At 42.7% G+C, this 22461-nt stretch overlaps 2 protein-coding genes across 2 annotated transcripts in view; both read right to left on the reverse strand.

The window, feature by feature from the left end:
* LOC132911033 (retinal homeobox protein Rx1-like) overlaps positions 1-5242 on the reverse strand; it is a 44531-nt gene extending 39289 nt beyond the window's left edge. Inside the window, exon 1 of the mRNA XM_060967363.1 lies at positions 4193-5242. Within this exon, the coding sequence (XP_060823346.1) occupies positions 4193-4367 (175 nt within the window). The 5' untranslated portion in view covers positions 4368-5242. The remainder of the gene's footprint in view (positions 1-4192) is intronic.
* The window catches only part of LOC132911028 (protein tipE), a 232202-nt gene that overhangs the window by 165250 nt on the left and 44491 nt on the right, over positions 1-22461 (reverse strand). The window lies entirely within an intron of this gene.

A 22461-nucleotide genomic window follows, 5' to 3' on the forward strand; every position in this document is an offset into this window, starting at 1 on the left:
CCATTTTCAAGAACATTTCGAATCCGCTGAACGAGTGTACGCGCGTAGAAACCCTCTCGACGAGGATATAACAGATCTGTTTTAAAGCTGTGAAAGTAGCCGTGCCGGTAATAGTAGCGGTACACGAAGAAGAGAAAGAAGAAAACGAAGTCGATGAAGAAAGAGAAGAAGAAGAAGAAGAAGAAGCAGATGAGGTAGAAGGAAGAAGAATGACGAAAAAGAGGCTGAAGAAGAAAGTAGATGGGGCAGGCGCGATCCATTAGTAGACACGTCAATTCAGCTCTTAAGAAGCGACTGACTTAAAGCCGCTTCCATCTATCTCTTTTTTTCGGTCATTCTCTATCCTCGTTCCGCTTCCATCCCTCTGTCGTACTTATTAGCGGAGGCTGATCTTGTCTTTTACCTCTTTTTTTCTTTCTCGCATACAGTATCATAATTAATGATAATTCGATTAGCGGAACAAGACTCTGGCTAAGCAGCCTCCGTTTGTCTTCTTTTTCCTTCTTTTGTTTTTAATTCTTCCTATCGTCCTCCCACGCTTTCCTCATATTTCTTCTCCTTTCAATCTTCTCGTCATGAGAATCGTTTTCCCGAATCGTTCAGCAGCGTGAAAACGAATATCACTCGATTATTATTAACCTTTGTGGAAGAAATTACCTACTGTTGTACACGTTCTTCTCCAACTTTTATGGTTTTGCATAAGGAATTCTTCGCGGTATTTCATACATATTCACAGAGTGACTAGATTTTCACCAAAATAGGATAATGTTATTACGTGAAAATAAAGTTCCATTCTTATTTATTAGACTTTCTCCACGTTTCTTTCATACTGTCATTAATACATACATCCACCATTCGAACGTTCAATCGATTATCCTCCATAAAGATGTCTTCCAATCTCGAATTCGATACTCTTCAATTCAACTTCAATTTCGAATTCGACGACGTTCCATCCTTTGCCAGTCTCTCCTCGCGCCGATCGAACTTAACATACGATCAAATAAAGATAAATCGAGTGCTACTTAGTTGCTACCAAACGCCAGCGACTGACGGACAACTCGAAGCGATCTCGCTATCGGGGCGCATTAATCGGTGCAAAAAGGGACTACGGGCAGGGGGCCAAAAACGCGAGCCAAATAAATCAGAGAGTCATTCCACGATGACTTTCTTTCTTCCCGTGGTCCTTCGAGGATCGATCTGTCCGATCACCTACAGGGAGAGCCTGTTACAACGAACCGATCTACGCTGTGTCGGTGACAAACGACAAGTACATTATGTAAAAGCGTTTCGGTTATCGATTACGGTAATCCATTCGCGACCAATGAGATTACACAAAGCTCAGCGACGCAACAAACTGAATATCGAATCGCAAACCGGAAGTCGAATAAAACCATGCTCAAGCCTGTTATTGCGTTCTGTCGATCGTTACCGTTCTAATCCTATTTTTCTAACGTTAAAAGATATCCCAAGTTTAAGCAAAATACGAAAACATCGTTATTAGTATGCATGTGATTTCTCGTTGCAATTTTATATTAAAGTATTAAAAATATTCTTTCTTCTCTAAAATGAGACCAAAATTAAAATGTAAATATTCGAGGATCGCAGGTTTAATTCCCCTGGATTTTCGTGCCGTACCGTGTATCATCGATCGATACTCTTTCTCTCTCTTCCTCTTTGAGTCGGTAATTTTTTCGTTAACGGTGGCTTTCGATGACGCAATGGGGGTAAAAAAGGAACACACCAGTGCCTGTACGAAATTGTTTTGTCGATTTTGACCCTTCCAGGCGAGAGTGTTGCGTCGATAGCTTTCGAACCGCGTGCAGCCGATACAGAGTGACATTATAAAGGACAGTCGGTGGCTGGAGCGTTTTCGCGACGACAATCGACGACGATCAAGAAGGACGACCGTTCGTTCTCGAAATTGGAATTATCGGATATACGTTCCGACTGGCCGATACAGCCGACCCGGACGTAATTAGCCGCGTGCACCAGTAGCATACCGCTACCACCAGCAACCAGATCCTAGCGATACTAACGATTTTTCAATTATAAGCTAACATTGCCCGTTCCATCCACCGCGAGCCTCGTTCACTTCCGAATTCGCGAAAGAATCGAGAAGGATGATCCGTACGACGCTAATTCGAGAGGTTATTGTGCATCAGTGGTTGAATATAGTAGAATTGTAACTGTGAAAGGGAATGAAGCCAATAAAATTCGACAAACTAGAGTATGTAATTATATTGATGCGTTATAAAAAAGTATGATAATAACATTTTTATCAAATGTTAATTTATTAAAAGACATAAAATGACAATTATATTTTTTATATGTTTAGAAGCGTTTATTTGTTTATGTTAATGGAACAAAAATTAAATTTTTTGTTATTTTCGAAGACTCCGTAATTTTACGAGATAGGCCTATCGCATTCTGCCTTGATACTTTTATCATCGTCGATTATTTTAATATTTTTCTATCATCTTCATAGAATTCTTCTTTCAAAAATATAAAATAATCGAACATTCTTAGTTCTCTATAATATAACTACTGTAATGCGTTAAATAAAATCTACAGAATACGTTTCGATCAGTGAATAATTGTAGCATAGCTGGTGAGATTAATACTTGTATTTTAGAAAAGAAGAAAAGATTTATGTAAACGATTAACTTCTTCTTGCTTCTACGCAAAAGCATTGAGAATCCCGAACAAGATTAACGCGATAGGATTTGTGTCAAATGGTGAATTAAATTTGTTGAATATATTTTGACCGAAGCTGACGTAGTGCGTTAGAGTAGGTATTCTGTTTGATAAGTTCTCAATAATATTATCGGATTCGGATGTAAAATCGCGCAGATGTTAGACGATCGAACGATCTCATAATTCCAAAGAAATCTTGTTCGAAAATGTAATTATATAGGCTGATTGGACGTAACAAGATGTAAGAGGTAATTAGATGTAATAAACAATCTCGATCTAAAACAATTATATTTCCCGTTTCCTAACGTCAATGAAACTAGTTGATCCCATTAACGCATTACAATCATTAATGTTACGAGGAAGGTAAAGCGCATTAAGGTTTTTCAAGAGAAAATTATAGCGAGCGTCGTCGTAATTTGCCTAACTAAGCAGTATCATTAACTAGGCTGATCAGAAGAATATTGTCACGCACGCGGAACGGCAATTTATTTGTTACGCTAATCATGACAGACGTATCGAAGCAACCAGTGTATCGTACCTTAATTGCATTAAATAAATTTCTCTTAAAGAAATTAAAAAGATAATCATAATATATAATAACATAATTAGCCTTAATTTCCATTTAATAGTTTTCCAATTATCGTCGTATTATTTGATCAATTTATTTCGAAATCCTATACCGGCAGAAAATATTACTAAAATATTACTAAAAACGGAGATACTTCGCTAGATGCTTGCTCGTTGACGTACGATTAAATCAAATTCTCGAATCGAGTGCAGGCTAACCGTGAAACCAGTAATTGGATGAAATGATTGATCGAAGCTGCTTTATTAATAAGTCTCCAAGGGTAACTTGAGCCGTTTTGGGATTTGGGATCCAGCGTACTAGATCCGAGATATTGAGGCAACGAGAGAAACGCTCGAGACCCGGTGGTTCGCGAGTATACCAATCCGACGGATGGAACGTGCCACGTTTGTATTAATTATATCTCGTCAAACAGTTAACTTACAATAATTTTAATACGCAATACGTTAACGTCGTATCCGATGTATCGAAAGTTTTGGTACGCATATATTTCGGTGTTCGTTTGAACAAGTTGTTTTCTTAGTTAGAGATACATCGACAATGGATCTTTCGTTATAGCGTAGTATAGTTTTAATTAAGGTAGTTTTAAAACTTAGATTATAGTTTTAAGAACGATACCAAAAATTTCGAGATTTAAATTTAAATTGCATTCGAGTCAAAAATTAAAAATTCAAAATCACTCCAGTTAAATGCAGGCTGATTACATCCCTTGATTAAATTCTCCCATTTTTTCTGTTTCGTGAGATTTTCCAAAATTCATTGCAAAATATTCCGACAACGGCGCATCGAAGCGTAACCAAACGACAGGTGTTAAACGAACCACGGTTCTCCGTTGCTACGATGAATTTCTTCGTTGTTCCTCTTAACTGAAATAAATTAGGCATGAAGACGAAACGTAACAACGAACGTTACCTGTGTTTTCTTGTGCGTCGCGAGCGTTATCCTCCATTTCCTGATGAGTCCTTTTGTTGTTCGCCAGTCCAAGGATCGCATCGATGCTGTGCCTAGGTGTACTGCTTGCTGGTTTCGGTAGGACGATGTCCTGGCTGTTCTGAGATGCAGTATCAACGAGCTGCTGCGAGTCCATCGTGGAAAATCCAAAGTACGATCCTGGATCAGACTAGCGTTTGATTTGCTTGTCGTTTCGGAGGAAAGAATCTCGATGGTGAACCTTTGTAAACACACTACTGCTTAATCGAGACACGAAATGATTCTCCAGAACACGTGAATTCAATTTCGAAATACATCTTGTGAAAGGTTACTCCATCACGCGATTGTGTTGTTTCTTCTTATTGCAAGATGTCCTTGGATACACTTGGATTCCTAACTTGCTATTGGAACATCACCGTAACTGTTCTTATACACAAAGCTGGACGAATAAAGTTTGTCTACTTATTCAGTGGATTATAATATCTACGCGGAGATACACATAATTCTGACAACAGTACCATTGATTGGGGACACATCTCATGATCGATCCTTGCCGCACCACAACACTAACTTAAGTTTTACGTGATATCTACTTCCCAGTTTCTTTGTCACTCTACGATGAGCAATATTTGTCTTCTTATTCTATCGGACGATCGAGTCCAACTATCTCAGTAATAGAACTCCCATGAACATTATTTACGCAATGTACCTCTAAGGATAATGATGTCTCGTGACATCGATAGATTCTTTCTTTCTCCTGTATATCTTCGACAACCTCGGTCCAATAAAATCCAATCTAACCGCTCGAAATTCTTCCCATCCTATCAACTTTCCGGATCATCGAGTAAAATTCGAAGCTGGCGAAACGAGAGATTCCAGCAACGTCCATGCAGCGTGTCGGATGACTCGTGGAGGCAGCGGCGGCGGGCTAAAGGTGAAATAAAATTGTCGCCCCGGCTAAAGTCGAAGTTGTTGAGCGTGCGTCGTGCCAACGAGGACTAGTCGGTTGGTCGAACAGCGGGGTGGCCTTTGTTGTAGCTGCACACAACTACTCGCACCAAGACGCTCGCTGGAAAGAGGTGGTCCAGGAGTTGGCGTTCGAGGCGTGGCTTGGCTCGGCGAATCCGCTTCTCTGTTCGCGGGATTTCGAGCCAATCGAGCCTTGGATCCGAGAACATGGCGAGACAGTGGTGCTCAAACGCCACTGCAAACCGTTTCACCCTCTCCCTTACGGTGTCTAGGTGGGGATAATTCGCAGGGGTAGAAGAGGTGGACTCGAATCGGGCTTCTGTGACACCGTACATCCACCGATTCAACCGTCTTGTACGTGTACACGGCTTGTTCGAGTGTGTGCCGACTCGAGGGATGGATACACGGAGCGGTTGAGCGTGCACACGCGCGACACAGTGGGGTGGCTCGCGTAAACGGACGCAACGCGCACACGTTCACGTGCACACGTACGTGTGCACACGCGAAACCGGTGTGGCTTGATTCTTGCGGCGGATTCTGGCATCCCCTGTAATTGCCAGAAATGAGGTAAAGCTTACCGCTTACGCCAAACCTCCTACGCTTCTGGATGCTTGAAGCGTTCGGGCCGACTTGGCGCGCGCCCTACCTGACCGTGTTACGCGCGCATTACGCGTGCACCAGACGCCGCGATTTTTCCAAAGACGCCCGGTTAAACCGTTTAACTCTTCTCTACCTCACCGACCAAAGGACCGCGACCAGTAAAGGGATGATGACGCTTCAACGCGGTAATTACTTCGTTTCGATCCTATTCTGCACCCGTTGTTCGATAATATCGTTGTTATTTCGCCACAGAGTTACAGAGCTTCTTCATCGACAGAGAATCCTTCTCCAGCAAAAATTGATTCTGTACAATTCTCTCGTTCCTTGTCTTTTAGTTACAGCCACTACGATAAACAGGGATTAAAGATTTTTCGAGTAACATTTCATGCACCGCCTTTTACGAAAATTGTACCACCATTATAATTTTTGTACCATTTCTACTTCACGGTTGTTGCAAGGCTGGACAATAATTGTACAGCCAGTGTAATATCGTACATATGAGAAGGTTTATGTATGTCAGTCTTCTTCGATCCTTCAAAACGTAAAATAAGTCAGACTTCATTGGTTTTTGTACGAAACAGGAGAAAATTTAAAAGAAAAAGGGGAGATTTCCTTAGAAGAGAAGATTTCTTTTCATCAAATTTTTGGAATTAGCTTCGTGACAAAGGGACAAGGTTTCGTGGACGATTATTTTCGGTCGTTTAGGACAACGCGTAGATTGTTTCTCTTTTTCATCGTTCGCGCACCGAAAACCGGCGCGCACAAAACAAATCCCCGTTTCCCATTCCGCATTCGATTCCGCGTATCGTCGTTACCATTTGGCGTTTTAGCCCAGGGGGAAGTGTACGCCCACAAAACCGCGGCACAAAAGATATCCGCCTGTAGCGAAACAGTAGCTGCTCAAAATCGATCCGTCGAAAATCGAGGCAAATTATACGTTTCACGTCGATTCACGGCCCTTCCGTTATAGAAAATCCCTCCCCTCCAACCCTCTGGTCCACGCGTCCCGATTATAATTGTCCTGCGAAATAATGCGTCAACGTTTCACATCATGGACATCTAAACGTTCTATGTTACAAATAATTGGACTTCGAAATGAATCGATACGCGGCCAGTATCGTTTACGACTCTAATTTTGGGGTGAAACGTGAAATTTACGTGCGGTTTCTATGATTTCTGATGAAAGATATGTACATGCGGATGGTTAATGATACGTGCGCTCGAAATTCATAGTTGGGTTCACACATGATACAAATTTCATACCAATTTATCGACAAAATGAAATTCATAAAACAAGAAGTTATTAAATTGATTTGCTTTTTCGTTCACTATTGGTGTGCATTGTGATATTCAATCGCGCGAGAGAATACGAAGAGATATGATTTATGAATTGATAATTAGAAAAATAATAATAAACGGATTTTCAATGTTCCACAAAAATTAATCTATCGCAAGGAAAGACGTATTTATTAGATATAATAGCTTCTTTATCGATCTCTTTTATTCTTCCGTTGCTGTTTCGTTTACAACGGAATAAGATGATATTTACATGTATAAAGATTAAAATTAATCTAACTGAAATTAATCTTCCTTTATTGATTTCCAATTATGTTATTACAGAACTCCGTAGTCAAGAGATGATCCGATTAACAGCTTAATATATAGATATATACATAGTTATATCAATACATAGAATAATATATAGATACGATATAACAACAATAAAATAACACAATTATGAAATAGAATTCTATAAATCATTAAAATTTATTAAAAAATTTCGTTCAACTCCGTTCATCGCTCTTTTGTACAAAAACATCGTGACGTAGCGAAATAGATATTTAATAACGTACACGAATAATCGACATATGCAATGGATACATACGTAAATCTATATCGATCCTCTCGAGATCTTTTGTGCGTGGTTCCCACGTGCCCGTGTGTCGTCGTGTATGGCGTTTACGCGCATTAACAAGCGACGCCGTTTTCCACGCCGGCAATCTCGGTCACGAATCTAGCTAACCCCGGCACGAGGAAGAGGAAAGTGCTTTTAGGTTCTGTAGAAATCAGATCACAAGTTGCATTTAACCGGATCCCACTTACCGCGATAAATATCTGCCCGAGGGAGCCGGGCTACGTTACGAGATCGACGCGTTTATTTCGTGGCTGGCCCGGTTCGAGCTGCAGCACTTAGCTCCAGTTTTAGCTAATTTCCTGAACGTTGATCCTCGAGCAGAACGCTCAAGGGATCCGAAACGCCGTTCCTCCAAAAGATTACTCTCGTTGTTCGGAAAAACTCAGGTAGCCTCCGTGATGGTTAAACGTTTTAACCTGTTTGACGTATTGGCAGCAGCTGATACCGATCCCAACTTTGGTAGATAAGCGAGAACCCTCTCTAACTCGGCTAATTTTTAGGCATTTTACCAAGGAAGAAAAAATATACACCTGCTTTTGTGGAAACTTTTTTTTCGATTGTTTTAGCAAATAGTAAGTTTGATTCTTTATATACAACAAGATTAATGCAAAGATGAAAATGATTTTCCTCTCAAATGTGTGAACAAACGGTTCGTATATTTGAAGATCATATAACCGGAATTTGTAAGTTCTAGTTACTATAAAGGAATGCTATAAATAATAGCAGATTTTAAGGAAAATTAGAAAAAAAAACATCATCGCTTTTCAGTTTTGAAATTGGTTGAATATGGCGCCCAAGTGATTGGTCAAGCTCCGATTAAAATTTGTTTTAATAATTGAATTACCACTATATTAGAATTACACATCGTAAAGTTTTCACAGCAGAAATTTTGAAGCTACGAATTGCTCGCTTGAAAAATACAAATAAAAACACCGCAAATAATTCACCACATTACTCAAGCTCTCAACTGCAATCTTCCACAATGTCTTACTATTTTCACTCTTCTTTCAAGCAAAAGAATTTCGTACGCTATCCAAAATGCTGTACAAAGTGTCCCATTGAGTCTCCAATAAAGGGAACAAAATCGAATCTCTACGAAATTGGCTAGAAATCCCGTGCATGAAAAACCTTGCTGAATGAAACTCTTCATTGTAGAGCATCTTAAAGATTGTTGATCAGGATCGATCGGCGGTTGACAATGGCGCGTGACCACCGTCGCCGAAAAGAGCAACCGTGTATTAGATAGACCAAGCAGGACTGTTTGCAAATCGGGACGCGAGCCTTCGAAACTCAAGTATAATAAAGAAAAACTAAGCCGGTCTATTCACGGGGATGTGAATCCTATAGCCAAGCAGCTGCGTGGTGGTCCTCGATGACCGAGATAAGTCTAATTTCGTTGTGCCGGCCATTGAGACCGTTTGCACGACGCTGGGATCCGCTCCAATTTTCCACGGACGGATTTTCTAGGGCTTCAGTAACTCGCTTGTTGCAACGACGATCACGAGGTGCGAAATAGAGAAGCAAAGAGGCGAGATGAAAGGAATCCAGAAGCGATCGTAGCGGCTCGTTGCAGAAACATGTTTTCTGTGCGTGAATCGGGGAAAGAATAGCTTGTTTGGTTTACAGTAGCCACGGGTGGCGACGCTCGAGAGGTTTTCTGAATGTTAGACGGATTTTGCGACAGGTTTGGGGAAAACTCTCAGCGGGTAGTCGAAGCAACGAAAGAAAGATCTTTAGGTTTCGAATGCTTAATCCGTCGTGCGCCACTGTGAGTTTTGGAGTAATCTGGAAAATTCGGCAGTGCAAAGAAAAAGAGTGTCGAACGTGCAATTTTATGAGGAGTTTTAATAATTTCTTCTATTCTAATAATTTATTTTAATAATTTAGGAGAGATTGATGACCTTGCGAAACATATGATAATCTATTTTTTTCTTTTTTTTCATGGAAGATAGAGTTTGCTAGGAAAAACTCGATGGACACTGTTCGGTTATTTTCCAGATTGATCGTCGAGGCAAGGAAAATCGTCGCGTTGCGGCGAACGCCACGAATTTAGGTTTCATTTTTGACTTTTTCGGCGGTTTCAATTCGCTCGTTCGACCAGCTCCCAGTGGCGTAGTCCGCGACTAACGCGAACTACGCGAGATTAAAAGAGCGACATTTTTAGGGACGGCGAGGGGCGGAGCTCGGAGAACTTGGATAGAAATCGAGTTAGAAAAGATTACGGGCATGTACGTGCTATGCGCGCACCGCATATACTACAATGTGCATTTTGAACAATTCCAAGAAGTGTTCGTACATTGATTTTTAATTCGCGTCCCGCGCCGATAGCCGGCGATCCGTCGTCTGCAAGAATTTCACCGTGGTAGAAAACGCAATTTCATTCGCAATTTCTTTCGACAATGCGCGACAATCGCGCAATAATCGCTGCTGTGGGAAAAAAACGCCATCGACGTTTCAGCAGTCACGTTCCGGCCGGTGGAAAAAGCCATCGTCGGTCGAAACAGTCCCAGTTTATTTACGCTCGTAATATCGGCTAGTAAAGAGCAAACTACCTCAGGGACGTGTAGCATCGCGGTGAAAAGCTGGTCGATCGGCAAAGAGCGTCTCTAGCCCATGGAACTCTCCTTGCAGTTGGGGCAAACGAAATTTCGAAATCACCAAGTGAGAAACGATCGACGAGGCGCGGCCTGGAATCTCGCGTGAATTCGCCGTACGGTTTGAGAACCACTGAGACTGCATATCCAGAGAGCAAATTACCTTTGCAGCCCACAGGACAAAATCGTTCGTCACTGTCTCGCTCACATTAGCGGGAGTACGTTCGCCCCGTTTCACCTCGTTCAGTCATTCTTCCTCTTTCTCCATTTCCCTGCTCACTCTCTCTCGCTTCACCGACACACCTCTCTGTCTGCCGTTTCAGCGATCTCTCCCTCTCCCGTCTCTCTGCACCCGCGCTCCACCGTCCTCCGTGGTACTCCGGCTTAATTAACTGTGTATACACTGCAGTCAACTCCTACCGTTGTCTTGCTCCCGCCAATTGGAGCTCGAGCCGAGTTCTCCTGCTCCACACGCCGGCGACGACGACGACACACGCCACGGGTATCCCCCGGTTTAATTCTCGCGGCATGATTTCATCAAGTCAACCATCTCTGAGCTGCGTCCCGTTCTCGCCGGCCGCTGTTTTCCTTTCGCTTGCTCGTTCGTTCTCGCTTTAGCTAGCGGCTCGTCGTACCCGCGACTCTACTCGTCGATTTAGCGTCCTCGACGTCGACGCGTTCTCGTCGAGACGTCGCGAATTAATTAACCACCTGGTCGGCGACGATACCGTTGCGTTTCACGGCGAGAATTTCGTAGACTCGGCGGATGCGCACACGTAAAATAAAACGAAATTGTTTTCGGATTTGAGATCAGGTCTCAGACGAGTTGCAGTTTTAGCCAACGTTCGAATCGTTGTCTTCCGATTGATCTTTCGTTGTACCTTCGTTAATGATGTGACAGAATTAATATTCCAACGTTTAGTATTAACTTCGTAATATCTATTCTCTAATACATATATATATGTATGTACTACGGGCAGTTTGTAAAGATGACTAGCAAAGTGGCACAAACGAAACAGATACACTTTTTCTTCGTCCGCTGATCCGTAGATGTAGACGGTCGGTTTATAAACATGACAACTTTGGAAAATAATAAAAACAAAACTGTAATTCGGCACTTTCAAATTTCTAGCGACCAAAATTATACCTATGCGCATGCATCGCATAATTTAGAACATATTTTTTAATTGCAAAGTGTTGTTTTAATACATACCGCGAAATCGCAACGACGTCGCATCGCTTGTCCGACCTCGCGTGTACTTACTCCTAAATCTACATACATATCGCGTCGCGGAGGGAATTATCATTTTAAGAAACGTTCATTCACCAAAAGATCATTCCTCTACCAATGTGATACGGTCGATCTCTCTCTTTCGAAAAAAAAAAAGAAAAAAAAAAGAAAAAAAAACGGTATCGCGGAAAGCGAGTAAATTCGCGACGAAATCTCTTCGACGCCTGCGTTATCGCACCCGTTTCATCACGATGAAGGCGAAATACGTGTAGAGAGAGAGCGCGAGACAGGACGATAGTAAGCGCGCGCGAAAGGGAAGCGGAGGCCGGGAGAGAAGTGGGAGAGACAACGATTTGGCGTGTACAAAAAGCACAAAATTAAATTTCGGTCCCCTCGCGCACGCAATATACGAACCTTGGTATATTCTGGCTGGGAAGGGACGCGAGGTCCTCTCCAATGGCGTTTAGCGGTACGTTAACTATCATTCGGTCTCGCCCTGGGGCCAATTCGCTAACCCGTGTTTACCGATGCCCAGGGCGCTGTTAAATAAACTACAGGGACGAGAACCGGGGTCAGACAGTTGTACGCGCGATTAAAAGCGTAACCGTGACCGGGGACCACTTGGAGGAACGCTTCGTGCATCACTTAGATGTTTCTCGTGTCAAACTGGCAGGCAACTAATGACAAATCGATGATAGCGTTCGCGATATTTGCAAGTGACGTTCGAAACACGTGGTATCGGACTAGATCTTTCGGTCTGATATAAGTTAATAATCGAGAGATTTCTAATATAGCTCCTTCATACGGATTAGTTTCAAATTTGATTAAAAGCTACTATCGTCAATTTTAGCTTGGAATAGAATTCTTATTTCAGTTGAATATAAAGCGACGCAGAGAGAAGAAACTGGAGTACTTGGGATCATTAAAAGTTTATTGATCTAATCTAATTTTAGATTCCTGGTAGAATTATATTTCCCATAAGTTTGTGTTGCATTTAAATTGAAAGTATAAGCAAGGACCTATAAATTACGAATTTGATACTTAGAAGAGAAACTTTATCGAAGTTGAAAGTGAAAGATCGGTTATTCTTAGTTGAGTTTGAGAATGAGAAAATAGACAGACGAGTTATATTGTAATCGACAATCCTTTTATCTTTGTCTATTTTGTAAAAAGCTGTACATAACGCGGAGAATGTTTAATAAAAGAAAAAGAGATCGTAATATCTATACTACTGATTATTTTAAAGATACAAATCTATAAAATCTATTACAAACAGGGCAAATCACTCACCCGTTTTATCTCCAAAATTACATCGCTATGCCTTTTCATTACTTTTCGATTTCTTCGAGCTCGAACGATCCAGGCAGCGCCACGAGGGTAATAATTTTATCAAGGACGGATGAATCGAGGAGGAACGATAAACCGTACGAGATAAGGGGTACCGCGTTCTCACACATACTCGTAGGATGTTTTAGGCGTTATCAAATTTGAAATCGATTACACGGGCTTTGTCGCAAAATCGGATCGCTGCAGATGGACCAAGCGTGCTTCCTGCTGCGTACATATGTGCCAAGATACACGGCAGAAACGCGCGAGGCGTACGATGGAAGTTGCGACGTATTTATCTCTGTTGGATACTTTTGTAGCTGGTACAAGAGTACCCTTTCGGGCCATGTGTTCCGTTTACTAAGTCTCTCTTCGCTATCCCGCCTTCTCTTACTCTCCGTCGCTCATTTCCATCGCTAGCCTTCTTCCTCTGACCATTATTACTCGTTACCAACCCGTGATCCCATGCTTGCAATAATTGCAATGGGATTTTTGTCAACGAGTATCGTTACTGGGTCGTCAAACAGGGTAACTATGCTTCAGCAGAATTTAACCTTCTACCCGTAGAGTACAAGTGGATTCGTCATTGGTGGAGCGACAGGATACTCGATGCGTAGATCGTAGATGTTTATGCATTTATAGGAAATTTAAAGTTTCAAAAATGCATAGAATTTTTGTTCTACTTGTTGCGTTTCTTGTTTGGAATATATAATAACATAATAACGCGTCCATGATGTTTTGTAACGAGACTAGGTTATAATAAATTTTTTGAAACATTCGTGCAAAACATATATTTACTTCCTGAACCAGATAAAAGGACGCGTTAGGAATATGAAATTGTCTGACGACGTATTGAACTTTAGAATTGCTCTGTAGGAAAGACAGAAGATTTATCATTTTTATGTGGTAAATTTCAAGATGCGAAGGATGTATTTAATGTAAAAAAACGAAATAAACTTTTACGAACTAGTCGTGTTCAAAATTATAAATTTAGGTAATGGATTGTTTACTATTTTTTAAGCATCTTGACGATTCATCGGAGGACGAATATTAAGAGCAAGTAATATTTTCCGCGAGCAGAGAATCCATTAGACGTAACAATCTCCGTATCAATCGAGCGAAGTTGGCCGGGAATTAGCCAGCAGGAATACGTAAAATTACGTTACGGTAATGGAGCGTCGGATAGAAGATTCTGGCGAACGAAACCGGAAGTGAAGCGACAGCCAGAATTCGCGAAAGTCGAGCGAAGACCGAGTAACGAGATCACGCTAACGGAGTTCATCCGGCTCGTTTATCAGGCACACCAGCTTCCAGCTTGCTTTTGCTGGGATCAAGATCCACGGATACGTATGACGCTGGGTACTAGACAATTTTCCTCGCTTTCCTCCTTTCTCCTCGCTTCGTCGTCGCTTTCGTCCTCGTCCTCATCTTTGTCGTCGTTCTCGTCGTCTTCTTCGCAAAGCTCTGACGTGTGTGCTCACCGCTGGTGGGCTCGGTCGTTTATGCGAACGGAATTTACGCGTCTGCGGCACATGGTGCACGGCTGACTCGGCTTTATAAATCCGATGTTCGTTGGCGTTGTGTGTCGGGATTCAGCGGTGGCGAGGCGAGGCAAGACGAGGCGAGACGAGCGCCCTCCGCCAGCCATGTTTGCGGGTTTATAAATTGGGTTCGGCGCTGGGGATTTTTCTATTAGGACAAAATTGGTTCTTTCAACCGCCACCAGGGCGGTCGGTTCTTCCCTCTCCCTCCCACAGGCTTCGTCGTTTCAGAACCGACGGCGTTCCACGCTTACCCGAACTCGTCGATCCTCTCTCTGTGTGTACGTCCCTCCTCGTCCTCTCTTCTCACTTTATCTTTCTGTCCCTCTCCTTTTTCATCCTAAAGCTTCTCTCCTTTCAATTCTCCTCGTGCTTCTCGCTCTTTCCATTCCTGTCTATCCGTTCCTCTTTCTCCCTACCGTAGCTTCTCATCCGGCTGTCCTCGTCACGAGCCAGAGTACGAGAGGAACGCTCTGTGATGGGGTGATTCGCCAGGGGCTGATGTGCCTCCCCGGTAAGGGGAGGGGATGCTCGTGGCAGCTCTCAAAAGTCGATATTTCCGTCACCGGTGTTATCGGTGTTTCCTACATTCTGTGTCCAGCGTCACCATAAACGAGGTTACCGATCAAAGTGCCGCCGTCGTCGACGTCGTCGTTGCCACGACGCTCTCTCGACTTTCAGCGGGAGAATCCGCAGCAACGGATCTACCGATTCGCCACCGATCGTTTTCCATCTTTACGTTTGCTTTCTGAACATTATGGAGGACGCTCGGGAAACATCGTTAGGTCATTCCCTAGCGGGGACGTTGCTCCATGTCGAGGCAAATGGTTTATCTGGAAGATAACAATAACGAATTCTATAATTTTGTACAAACCGAAGATGCTGTTACAGAGAAACTATAACTTGTTGCTTGGATCGCGGTCAATTGCTAGTAACATTCGCGATGAAAATTTTCCTTGCGCGAAAATTTCTAAGGTTCTCGTGTAGAGCCATTTACGCGCCAATAGCGTGAATTCGCGAATTTTTCAAGTTTTAGATAGATAGTCGGAGATATTCAAGCGAATGGAAACGCGCTTTGCACACGTTGTATCGTTCGACGGAGTTAATTAGGCGACTTTCAGCGAATCCCGTGGCAGGAACAGCGAGATTGCCATGCGAAATAACGTAACTCGGTTAAACGCGCCACTTCAGGCGGCTTTCGAACTGTACCGATCAAACTATCCTCGAACATGACTTGCGAAACACTTTGGAATCCGTTCTTATTAGTTTCTCTATTCCACGAGTTTGCTTCGGCCTCGATACTTACCGGCAGAATCTAATTAGTCGACGCGCGTTCGACACCGTCGGAATTAATTTCATTCGTGCCGCACGATTAAGAAGACAATTGTTCGCGATACTGGATTTTAAATGGCGCTATTCTTTTCATTACCCTTCTTCTTCCACGCGTCCTTTAGTTTTCCCCCTTTTTCTTTTTTTTTTTTTACGCTCTTTTTGCGTTTTTTGTCGGTTTTCGCTTCTTCGTCGGCGGTGTTCCAACGCGCGGCTAATTAGCCGCCGCCATTTTTCCATGGGGCAACCTATTATCGGCCATTGAGGCAAGAACCGGCTAGCCGGAATAGAAATTTAATGAGGTTTACCGCGGCGAACCGGGCGATTTCGCGAATACCCTCGTTTACGAGGCTGCACGTCGATTTAAAATGTTAAAATTGATACTAGTTTGATCTTTTCCCAGGAGAAAATTTTTCTTTTCTATATGACATTTTCCTTCTTTTTTATTTTTTCGTTTCAATTTCTTTTCAAATAATCGAGACGATTAAAACGATGATAATGGAAGTAATATTATATATTCTTTTTAATCTTAACGGTTAATAATCACAGAGTGCTCTTTAAAGCTGCACTTGGTCGCACTTCTAACAACATTGTCATAACAGAGAGACCATTCCTCCGACGAGAAAACGTTTCTGCGCGTACGCGCAAGGGTGGTGGACTAGTCGCTGCAAATATAATAAAGGAAGATAATGGAACCGGCTTCCGTAACGAGCAACAATCAAATCGTGCTGTCTCTCGATTTCTTCGCTCGACAACGTTTCCCTTTCTTTCTCTCCCTTTCTCTTACATCTTTCCGCTCCCCTCTTTGTCACGACGAAACGAACAATAATACAAGTTATACACGACAGGCAGACCGGCTAAACGGGAACTCGTCGTCCCGTTCCCGGGGACAAAATTATTCGATTTGCCCGCCGTGAAACTCGAAAGTTATCGAAAGTCCCGTGAGGGGTGACGAAGGGCCGGCCGTGTAAGAGGGCGAGCCCCGGTCATTTGGCTTGACTTCATAAGTCATTAGAATCAGCCTTGAATCGAGTCGTTTGTCGCGAAAACACCCGGTACACGCGAGAACGGAACTGACGACGAGGACAGTGGCGGCGACAACGGTATAAACGGTATACCACCGCGGGGGTTGCGAGCCGCACGAGGGTGCAACGAAGACAGAGACAGCGTGGCAGAAGGGGGTCGCGCGCCTAACCAAATTACATCAATCCCATTTCACATCGTTTTGACATAGCAATTGAGTTGAGTTCCGCGCAACTGTTGTGTTTTTGCTGCGTGTTCAGGAGCGAGAGGAATGCGAGAGCATCGTTGGCGAAGGGGGCGGGAAAGGGGAAGAAAGGGAACGAGAAGAGGAGAAGAAACGAAGGAAGAAGAGGCACATCGACGTCGTTCATCGTCGCTGGAAAACTACCCCCCGCGAGGAACGCTTCAAGTTTTCACCCCTCCGTTTTCGAGCGAGCCGCAGAGGGCTCGACCGGAGTTGGATGCGATGGTGGCGAGGGGCAAGTACCTTAACTTTTCCTTATCGAAAATAAGTCGTTAGCCGGCCTTTCATCTTTAAACGAGTTTTCGCGGTGCGCTGAGTTTTTACCCGGCCGTTCCCCCTGTCTCCTCCTTATTTCTCTCTCTTTCTCTTTCTTGCCCTTTCTTTTGCCACTCCTGCTTATCCCTTCTTCTATATCTCCATCCAGCCACTTTTGCTCACGTTGCCTCGGTTTAAGGGATTTTTCAATTTCACCGTGAGAAGCTAATTTAATTTCTACGCGGGACCGATGCGGTGCAAAGAACCGGTTATCCGTTGATACCTGTGCTGTGGACGATGCGTCGTTCGCTATGATGAAAGCGCGCCCTACGTGCAATTATGTCTCTAACTATCGAGTTTATATACTCGGATTAGAAGATACTTTCGACCGTGTACATTCGCCTCGTGTAAGATGTCGCCTCTAATTACCTGCTGCTTGATGCAATCCAGAGAGACTGCGAGCAGTTACTGAATTCGTTACAGCCTGTTTCTCGCTTTATTTTTCTAACGAGCTATTAAATATTCAGCAGTCGTAATAGCCCGGAGTTTAATTAAAGCGACACTGTAGCAGCAACCTGCTTACAAACATCTTTCATGGTGTTCGTGTATACAGTTAGAACTCTATCAAACTTTTTCGTCGGATCATTATGTACAATGTACAGGGTGATCCTTAATTAACGTCACTGTGCTGTAAGAGGTGAATTGAAAGCTGTTTGGTAATTTATCGCTAAATGTGCGAATTTCAATGATAAAACGACGCGCCTTTTCACATTTTCACGCGCCTTGTGAGATTAACGTTAAATTAAACAAAATAAAAGATTCTCTCAAGTAACAAAAATGATTAGTGTTATAAATTCCAAATCTCTTGAAACAACATCTCAATAATCCGGTTCTTAAACATTTTCCTAACTTAATTGTATAAAATGATGACATAAACGATGCTATTGTTATTGCAATTATCTTTAATTAATTGTTACATTTACGATTGTGGTATGTCTAATAATATATAAAATATATCTGCCCGTATAAATTTGAATTGCTGCAGTAACAAAGAAGAAAAGGAAAGAAGAAAATCGAGTTTCGATACAAGAATCAGAGCTTCTCGAATGGACTACCCGAATCTAGGAATCGATACTATTACACGATGATCTGTTCGATCGTGCCCTTTTTATGGATGAAAGGAAAACAGTTTCTTGTCCTTTCGGTCAATGGAAAAATGAGATCGAACAGGAATGGAACGGAACGACAAGAGAGAAACTTGGAAGCGTGTTGCCTCATTGTCGGCGTCGCACGAGGGAGAAACGGGAACCAATGGTCCCCTTCCTCTTTGTCAGCCTCGTGGTGTGGCTTAGAAGAGTACAATGCTGTAAAACCGCCAACAATCCGCTTACCAAGTGACATCTTTACGCAATTACCAATAATTGGTGGCTGGTCGAGGCGTAGAACCTCGCAAACCTAATTAGGATAAAGAATGTAATCGGAGACGTTTCACGAGGGTTGGCTCGTACTACTCGTTGACGACTGTAAGGCAATCTTCTCATGTTGTTTCAGGTATATAGCAATTGACGAAAATGTTCGAATGCTTGTCACGCAACAATCTTTCGTGAATAAACTGTACGTACTATTATGGAAAGAATACGTAACATTTATTAGAAATGTACGCTTCACAAAGCCGATAGAAGTAATCGAACAGACAATTATCGATTACATATAAACCTTTCGACAGTGTCCTAAAACGAGGGAATTCGTATTTCGTATATTCTACTGACATTAAGTACATTAGGTAGAAAATATTGTATATCTTCGACTATTCGTGGCTAATATGGTACTTTTATAACGTTGTCATGTATGACAATATTTAAAATATGAAATTTATAGTACTATTTATGTATATTCTTCTTCTTCTTCTTCTTGTACGGAGAAACAGTTAAAATGTATTTACATATTCGGATTCGTTTGAAACATTAGCAATATATCCATAGAAATTTCCTAATAATTTCCTAAGTCAGAGTATTTAAAATGAGAAATGCTTAAAAAGAACTCTCCTTTCTTTTTCTAGCTTATTTTAACAATTTCTTTTATCGTTAATTTTTCTTTAATTTCAATTTGATCCGGAGTGGAACCAAGGAAGTCGAAACACAACGTTCCGCGAGCTAATTACAAATTATAGAGGACACACAGAGCGCACCGATTTCGTTAATAGCTGAAATAAGATTTAAAACTAGTGGTGCGTTCAGACGTATTTTCAAAAGCGATTTAATCTTAATTCGATTGGTTCATTATTCGAACGTAATCGGGTTAATGCTGGTTCGATACGAAAGTAATTTCTACCGTTGCATAATTCATCCTTCGCTCTTCATGGGAAGAAAATTCGCGGCAAATTGACAGAAGAATCGAATGTCGCGTGGAATTAAAGGTACGTTCGTTTTGCTTCTAAACGAAACAATCCATTTACAAATGCAATATCGTTTCTAATTAATCGAAATCTACAACACACGGCCAACCCCCGTTTCTCGTAACGATTGAAAACACCAGCCGTATTCCGTGTTTCTTCGTCCACGGCTCATTAACATAATCATTTAACATACCGTTTCAACTGCTCACTCGATCTATGCTCGAAACGAGACGAAAACGTAATCTATTCGCTCGGCTTAAACGTGATAATCGCATTATCGAAATCGAGTAATAATCAAATGAAAGCATTTCGTCCCGACCCAGATGAGCGTCTTAACGAAGTTCCACCGAATTATCAGCAATTATCGGTCCTTCGGTGTAATTCCGTTAGCCACCGTTGAAGTTGGAAAAGGCGCCAACTAAAAGCTAGCTCTATCGAAAGGTCAAATCGGATTTCAGCCTCGAGACCGTAGCAGAATCCTCTCGATTAAATCAGAATTTTCCTCGTCTCGCGCCTCCTCGATCTTGCTATTATGCGAACAATACGCGAAGAAAGCAACCGATCGAACGTAGATTCGCGTTTTCCAGCGAATTTCCTTCTATCCATGTATCAAAGTGGCAAGGAAAAATCTCAATCGTGGTATGAAAAATCAGAAAGAATCGTGGAAGGAAATGACGAAGGGAGACGAGTGGAAAAAGGAACGAAGCGGAACCATCGACGGGAAGTCTATAAAGGGGGACACGAAATATTCTCCACCCCTTCTGTGGCAACGAGCTCCGTTCATGCCCGAATTGTAACCGATACGTTTGTAAAGGAAACCTAGATCCGTTGATTCCACCATCCTCGAGCACAATAAAATTGCCCTTTTTTCTGCTTTCCAATTCCATGTTCGTAGAACCCGACTCGGGCCACGATTGCCATGTATACTTGAAACGTATATACGTACGAGCTACGAGCGAAGAGAAAGAAAGAGAAAACAAGGGAAGAAGCTACGGATCGACAAAGGGAAAGGAAAAATCGTAGAAAGAGAAAAATCGTGTGAAAAGATAAGCGAAGGAAACGTGAAAATGTTGTGCAACGTACGACAAAGGATGTGGTGGAACGAAAACAGAAAGTTAAAGGGTGGTACAGGGCGGAAGAGGTGAAAGGGGCGCAAGGGGGTGGGGATGAAAACATACGTAAACACATGTTGTTACACTTGGGAAAGCACTTCTGTTAGAGGGTCTCTTTCTGAGACGGCTTATAGCGTGGCAGACAAGGTGAAGAAAACGTCTCTTACTCCTCGAAACGACGTGTGGCGACAATTCTATTGTGCATTCCATTCGGTCGGTCGCTTTGAGATACAAGCACGCATACTTCTTTGTCCCAACGAACCACGGAAGGTCAGGTTAGAGGGGGAAGAGGTTGGAGGAGATGTATAGGTACATGGAGGATTACGAAAGGTAGAGAGAGGTATTTTGACACCCCGTATAATGGTTCGACCACGGGGTGCACCCAATTAGGTAACGTTGGGCGTGAAGAGCATAGTTTGCGTCCGGAATAAAATACAAAACTATCTCGTAAGCGTTCAACCAACTGAATGCACGGAAACTTTCCGCCCTATTCACCAAATCGTTTAGGATTTTTCTTAGCGGCAGAACGTTTAGAGACACTCCACCAACGAGGACAACGTACGGCATTAAACAATAACCTTGGTACTCGGGTTTGTAGTAGTTTCAGCAGGATTTCTTACAAGCGTTCAACCTTTTTTATACAGTAATATTGCGACGATCGTAACGAAATTTGGTATTTTATATCATTTTTAACGTTGCAACTGTATTCTTTACAATCTTTGAGATTTTCTTACATTACTTACGTTACACCTTTTTGCTCATTACATACATACATACATATATATGTGTGTGTGTATCGGAAAACGCAGAACGTAAAAAGCAGTAAAGAAAGCGTTCGTTAGATACGTACAACGTGAATGAAATATAACATACTTATAATACAAATAAGAAAAGAATAAAAGTATGTACCGGACGTGGCAATTTATCCAGGCACAGGTGTGCGCATATCACTTTCGGCCAGCTGCGGGCGTCAATGTTGACCATAATTGGCGGCGAATTCTGCGACCGGTTACAAAACGAGGAACAACCTATCGCCGAACCGATTAAGAAACACTTTTATCTCATAAGCACGTACCGCCGTGAATCAGTCAAAGTTCACCGGGTGACACGATTCTTTCCAATAATCTCGCGCCCGTCGAAGGAAATTTCCCGGCAGTTGGTAGCCAGCCTCGAGGAACTGGCGCCTCTTCTCGATGAATCGTCGACGATCGACCAATACGGGGCGAGGCGACACCGTTTCCAGCGGGAAAATAATGAAATTTGCAGCATAATCGGTAGGCAATTCATAGTCGCTGAGTGGTTTCTATTAAGGCTAACGACAGCCGGCACCGAAGGGGCTACGGAGCACTCGAAGGAAGACAATCTCCCGTGAGGAGATGGGCCTTTTTTTTCATCCCCCGCTTTCGCGCGCCTCAGCCTCAGCCTTCTGATCCTCGTCTCGTTCTACCGCCAATCGTGAGGATCTATTTCCTATCGGCGGACCTATCGTCTCTTTCTTTTTCACCTCTTTGCTTTCGAGAACTGCGACACGATTTCTCCTCCTGGTTCCTGCTCCGCCTCCTTTTCTAGCCTCTGCCGGTTCGACCATCCTCCTCCTTTCTCCCTCTTTCTTTCGTCATCTTCGTACCTTCGTTACCGTCGTCGTTGTTCCTCTTCGGCTTCGTCCAACCTCGCTCGACTATCCGCCGCGTCTCCTCCATCGAGAGGCCAGCTCTTT

The sequence above is a fragment of the Bombus pascuorum genome, chromosome 9 (assembly GCF_905332965.1).
Source record: "Bombus pascuorum chromosome 9, iyBomPasc1.1, whole genome shotgun sequence".
Lineage (NCBI taxonomy): Eukaryota > Metazoa > Arthropoda > Insecta > Hymenoptera > Apidae > Bombus > Bombus pascuorum.